Consider the following 6,431-nt stretch of genomic DNA (forward strand, 5'->3'; position numbering starts at 1 on the left):
TTGTTTACTTTTCAACATGATTTTATTGCTTATGGACACAGCGAAATGACTTACAACCTTGTTGAAAGCAATCATTAACTTGACGATAAATGACTGAATTAAAATAAGCGTGTACACTCCGTTCAACTTGTGCATCGTTCCACTGAGAATCATATCGTTTAAATTTAGCTTGAACAGTGTTCATATCAACATTCCGTGCTCGCCGAATGAGATAAAACAGACAATAATCTCCACAAACATCCGAGTTCAGTCCTTGCAGTGGTTTGTCGTTATAATAGGTAACTTCCCGTAGAATGTAGGTATCCATGTTGTAAGTTTCAGGAGGAAATCCGTAGCTGTCAAAGAATTCACTTTCACGAGTTGATTCAAAGTACATAGCCACCCAATGTGTCCCAGGTTGGTCATGAGGGTCCGTATTCGCGATGAGTCCGGCTGGGTAGGTGTTGATGACAGGTAGCCTATCCCTTGGAAATACGCCTTGCATCAGAGGTGCTAACACAGGGTCAGAAAGACAGGCTTGCCATAGTTCTTGGGTCGTATGCATGACGATGAACTAAGAGCCTTGTGACAAATCGTAGACCACGCGACGATTGCGATCAATTTCCAACTGATTCTGAAATTCTGCGTACACAATTAAATTCAGAACTGAGTTCGTCTGAGTTCCAAATTTCAGGTACAGGTTCACGTTACCCGTTCGATGAGGTATCAGATGATCGGGATGTCCACTTCCTGCCGGTGTCAAATCAAAACGGAACAAACCGTATCCGTTCTCCCAATCCACTCTATCAATGTCAAGCCCGTGCCCACAATTCATGTCTCCACTTCCTGAAAACAGCGTGTTGTAACCATCGATCTTTTTTCCACCTGTCAGATCCAGCGCAGAATAAGGCATTTCTTCTCCATTCACAGTCAGCCGAATGTCTTGCAGGTCAAACAGCTCTAAGTTGAAAGGATTTCTTGCAAGGTTTCCGTTGAAGGCATCGTTTCGCACGAGCCCAAAAATGATGCACTGAGGAATGAAACCGTGGAATAAATCTGTCTCAGTGTGATTTAAGACTCCTTGAGGGATGATCCTTGCCTGCGTAGGGGTTCTGGTTAGGGTATAGATGGCTGGTAGCGGTGCGCTCCCTTTGTGACCTTGCATGATCTGTACATGTTCTAGTTTCACACTGTCTGCAACACGCACTGTTCGTATGCGAAGCGTACTAGACATGACCTTTAGTTTGCAGTTGTTTGGAGTCTCCCCAGCCATTAGAACAAAAGCATCGTTGTTCAGATCCACTTTGACTTTGATCTCCAAACCGTCAAGCAACAACTTGTCAATATTAAACACGTCACAAAGAGGTACTCCGACCAACCCAACTTCTGCGCCGTTGTTAGTAAATGTGGCTCTTCTATTCAGACCCTCATTACTTTCTGCTGTATTATCTACTTCATTCATGTGTCCAGCAGTGTCTTTGTAATACAGAGCTTTGGTTAAGTACGATTTCTTGGCCTGTTCCGTAAAGTTCAATAAGGTCTTGATGTAAGCATTGTATGCTTGAGTGTCTGACTGTTCTGTTACCAGCGTTTCGTTGATCTTGATGGTAAACTGTTTGATGATGGAATGAAGGGCGTTGTTGACCAGAGTGTACTTCTTACCATCCCCTGTGGGCGATCCATCTTGTTTGGTAATCTTTACTACCAATCGCAGCTCTGTCTTGTTAATGTCAATGTAGTCAGCTAACGGTTTGATGACAAACTCGATGGGGTTAGTTCCCGTTTGAACCGGTTCGTAATCGATCCATTTGCTGCTAACAATCGATACATCTGTCACAGGTACATCAAACAATTGTAAACTTGAATTCGCACCAGGGCTGAGAGAGGGTGAGCTGATGCCATCTTTAATCAAAAATAGTCTTGAACGTTGAACGAGATGTTCTCCTTTTCTTGGTCTGTCCTTCACTGTGCCGCTTTGACGTATACGCGCGCTTATATACTCTTTTCCTCGACCTTGCTGTGTAATGTCATCAATGACCCCTGTGAGTAAATTTTTTCCAGCAGCTTTCGCTCTTGTCTTGGCAGCTTTCTTTAAAGGTTGACCATTGATCACGTCTTGGACAAGTTGCATTCCCGTTTCCAATCCAGTATCGAGCATTCGTTTTCCCACTTTTTTTGCTGTTGTTTTGAGAAAGGGAGTTGCTGAACGGAACAAGGACCGAAACATTCCACCTAAGCCGTTGCCCCCTTGACCATAAGGGTGTTCCTCCGTAGATACTAATGTCTCCTCCTTTACCGTGCTGCCTATAGGGTACAACATGTCGTCCATATGGGTAATATCGGTGGTTCATAGGTAATAACATGTTGTTATAGAATATCACGACGCCGAAAATGCAGGGTCACGCGTACGGCTCCAGAAGAAAATGGTATCAATTGACCTGTGTCTCCCCTTATATTGATCGCCACGTATGAAAACACAGTTGTACGGAGTCTATGGTAGGAGGGCACCTTGACCTCTTCTGTGATCATGTTCCCCGGCTGACCACGAGGAACAAGCATCCGAAGTAAGTTCGCTTGAGCATCTCCCACTACTTGAGACTCGATTAAATCGGAATACACGTAGATGGTTTGAAAAGCGTCTCTCGAGAGCAATCCCCATACCAATTCGTCTTTTCTGACAAGTGTTGTCGTTGTCCTCGCAAGAAGGACGCTGTGATCATCATTCTGTTGGACAAAGCCTCCGATTTGGTACAGCTGAGGAATATTATACTGATGGTTTAAGTAACCCAAGGCGCGAGCTAATGTCTTTGGTAGAATCACATACCAACCGGCTGGTAACTTCAACTCAAAGTAATCTTGTGCTTTCTCGTAAATGTAAAAACACTCGTTTCCTTCCAGACTCGTAATGGTCTTGTCACTCTTCAAATAAATGTCTCTCAATCGATTGTGTAGTCCCTTCGTCATACCGTGAATGACATCTTTGACCGTACGGTAAATGCCACTTGGTACAGGGATGTTCAATTTCCAGGGTTCAGGACCAGTCTTACAAAGCAAAGTGTAGGACAATTGATTCTCACATACGTTTTGCCAGGTGTAAGGGTAAATGATGCGTGTCATGGCCACCTCCCAGTCTTCACTTAGGTGTAGTTGACTTGGTAACTGCATCTTAAAATCGGCCGCCTTGTTTTCTGGATATTGAGTCAGACTTGCATCACTGGTCAGCACCATGTAAAAACTGTTGGTCATGTTGATCGACGGCGGAAATGTAAAACGACGCTGACGATACCGTCTAAAAATGCCGGCGTTTGACCGTATCCACTCGTTAAATATATTTCAATGGTCTGAAATATCTTTGTCCGCAAAGGTAGGTACACAATATGTTCTCTTTCTTCAAGGAGAGTTTCTCGAAAACTGCCCAGAGGTACCATCTCATGTAGGAGAGGTAAGCGCTTGTCACCCACCTGCCACGGTTCCACGAGATTGGTTTGAACTTGAACCAGTCTCTGCTTACACGAACAAAGCGACAGCGGAAGGAGGAAAGATGTGAATACCCGGATATGTGATGGATGTGCCGGATGGTAAGATGAACCAATCATGACCATATTTTCTTTCTAAGGTGAGTGCAGCATTCAAACGAACGCTGGGTGTAAGAGTGTTGTTTTCGTTTATCCATCCCAACGCGCGAGCTGTAGACAATGTGATCAGAAGTCCTTCAGTTTGCGAGTTTAACGTTACATTCCATTCGTCGTCCACTGTGATTTCAATCTTAGATGGTGGGTCAGCGATGTTCAGGCATTGTAACATTCCTTCTGTGACATCTAATGCTGTATAATACTTGCCCTCGGGTAATACAAACGGTGTGGAGTCACCTCGACGATCCAGCATGATGTGAGAATGTTTGCAGTCATTTGTAATGTCAAACATTGAGAGCGGATACACGATATGATGCAATCCTACTTCCCAATCTTCTTCATCTTTCAGATGGATTTGTCGAGGTAGCGCTACGCGAAAGGAGGACTTGGAATTGTTTAGAAATAAATTACTGCTTGCATTACTGGGAAGTGTCACGTAAAAGTCGCTATCTTGAATCATGTTTGGTGGGAGGCGGCCAACTGGTTATGCGGAATCCAACTGTCGTATTTCTTTGGCCAACCTTTCCAATGTACCAACACCTCCTTATTCGCTCCTCGTCCCCTGCGTTTTAAAATTGTTTCAATACGAAACAGGTGTTTTTCCGTTTCTATCACTTTCTGTAACTCAAATTCGTAAAAAGTGCCTTGAATCCAGTCACCGTCTGCTTCCTTTAGGCGATACACGGGTGGGTCGCGCGGAAGTCTCTGAGCAACAGTGAAAGTTTCCTCCGTCCAGGATGGTAAGTAACCTTTTTCAAAGATGCGTTTATGCTTACTGATCTTGACTTGATCTCCCACTTTGAATTTATACTTTGTCGGCTTTTTGAACAGATTTCTATACAAATTGTTCCAGACCTCTGATGCGTTATTCTCGTTGACATCCGCTGGTCTCATTTTGATGCTACGGTGCACGCTTTGATTGTAATTCCCATTGACTAAATCGTCCAGTTGGTCCAAATAATGGTACGAGCTGCTGGTAGTGAACATACGCCACATAAGTTGCTTCAAAGTGCGGTTGAATCTTTCAACCACTTGGGCCTTGGTTTCGTTGTAGGTTACAAAATGATGGACATTCTCCTTTTTGAGAAAGGTTTGAAACGTTTTGTTCTTAAATTCGGTTCCGGCATCTGTTTGCAACTTCTCAGGTTTGCGACCTTCCTGGGAAATGCTTTCAAAGGCCACCACCAACGAGGCTCCTGTTTTCGATTTCAAAGGCACCACCCACGCGTATTTGGAAAGGACATCGATACAAGTCAGTAAATACTTGTATCCTTGATTCCACTGACTCAAATGTTGCAAATCAACCAAGTCCGCCTGCCATTGCGAATCTATATCAAACACAATTACTCGGTTACGACGAAAGTGTTTTCTTGCAGGTTTGTGTAGGGTATAGCCAGGTTGTTGGCGGAGCCAATCGAGTACTTGCGTGCGTTTCAAACCATACCGACGCGCCGCACGATACAGTTTGTCGACTCCCCCTAAAGCGGATGGTCGATCCACTTCATAATACAATTTCTGTAATAGTTGGTTCGTCTGATTTAGGGTCCGCGTTTTCTGTTTCTTCTTCTTTTGCATTTTCTTCTTCGTGATTGTCGGTGACATCTTTCAATTCGATGTGAACCTCGCTACCGCAACACGCAACTAAACATCGCATTCTCTGACATATGTCACTTAAAGAAACTGTAGGCGATGAGCTTCCACACACGCGGCTTGCAGCACTACCCATGGTGTTAAACAAATGATTAGATCTTCTTCATTCGCAGACTTTTTGTAACAATTTGCCAAACCATCCACCAGAAAGAAGGATAATGTATCGAGTACGTGACGCATAAGACTTTGTGGAATGTATATTGTTCGGTAAATGTAGCGTTGCATTGGTCCATGTAGTAATAAAAACTCAACAAGCGACCGGGGTTCATTGGATGTAACTCCTTTACAAGTTCTAACCATTGCTCGCGAGGTGTGCTGTGAAAGATGTGTCCTGCAAAACAACTCCGAGCGCAAACCCGAACCAAGACAAAGTACACTCTATCCATGTTAACGAGTCTACTGAAAAACGGGCACTGCACGTATTTCTTTATAGCACTTTTTGTGAATTCAGTCACTCACTAACACGGTTAATACTTGTGCGTGTGTGATTTATTTTCGCTCTAAAAACATTGAAACTGTGCATGCATAATATTGCTTGACCGGTACATGTGCATCTTTATTGTACATAGGGTGCGCTTTCAAAAGAACTTTTTATTTACTTTTTTTGGATTAAGATTTGATTAAAGAAAATCTATCTCTCGCAAATATAACATTGTGATAAGCGTTCTCTGTTAAGCAGCGAACTCAAGTGAATAATGTGTGTGATTTATTTTCGCTCTAAAAGCGTTGAAACAGTGCATGCATAATACAACAATAATGATACAGCGAATGCAAATGAATCACATTTTTTCATCTCTCATTTACGCGTGCGTTATTTATTGTTGCTCTAAACGCGTTGAAATAGTGCATGCATAATAGAACACTAATGATGCAGCGAATGCAAGTGAATTACAACATTTTTTTTTCTTTTCTCATTTGCGCGTGTGTGATTTATTTTCGCTCAAAAAGCGTTGAAACAATGCATGCATAATAGAACACTAATGATGCAGCGAATGCAAGTGAATTACAAAGAGAACTACTCTCACAAATATCACATTGTGATAAGCGTTCTCTGTTAATTCAGTAAAACGCTTGAAATGTTTGTTGGTGTGTATTTATTGACTTAACAACTATAATCTTTGTTGTACATAGGGTGCGTTTTCAAAACAACTTTTTTTCGGATTAAGGTTT

General features: G+C 42.8%; 1 protein-coding gene across 1 annotated transcript; it reads right to left on the minus strand.

The window, feature by feature from the left end:
* Nucleotides 1–399: 399 nt before the first annotated feature.
* On the minus strand, nucleotides 400–2,308 carry LOC138035216 (uncharacterized protein F54H12.2-like). Its single transcript, XM_068882036.1, has one exon. The coding sequence runs from the start codon at nucleotides 2,306–2,308 to the stop codon at nucleotides 554–556; it is 1,755 nt and encodes a 584-aa protein (XP_068738137.1). The 3' UTR covers nucleotides 400–553.
* Between the last annotated feature and the right edge of the window lie 4,123 nt (nucleotides 2,309–6,431).

Source organism: Montipora capricornis, unplaced genomic scaffold (genome assembly GCF_036669925.1).
Source record: "Montipora capricornis isolate CH-2021 unplaced genomic scaffold, ASM3666992v2 scaffold_320, whole genome shotgun sequence".
Classification (NCBI taxonomy): domain Eukaryota; kingdom Metazoa; phylum Cnidaria; class Anthozoa; order Scleractinia; family Acroporidae; genus Montipora; species Montipora capricornis.

What these genes read in the sequence shown, in the direction of transcription:
- LOC138035216 (XM_068882036.1), bottom strand. Translation starts at nt 2,308, where the DNA reads ATGGACGACATGTTGTACCCTATAGGCAGCACGGTAAAGGAGGAGACA.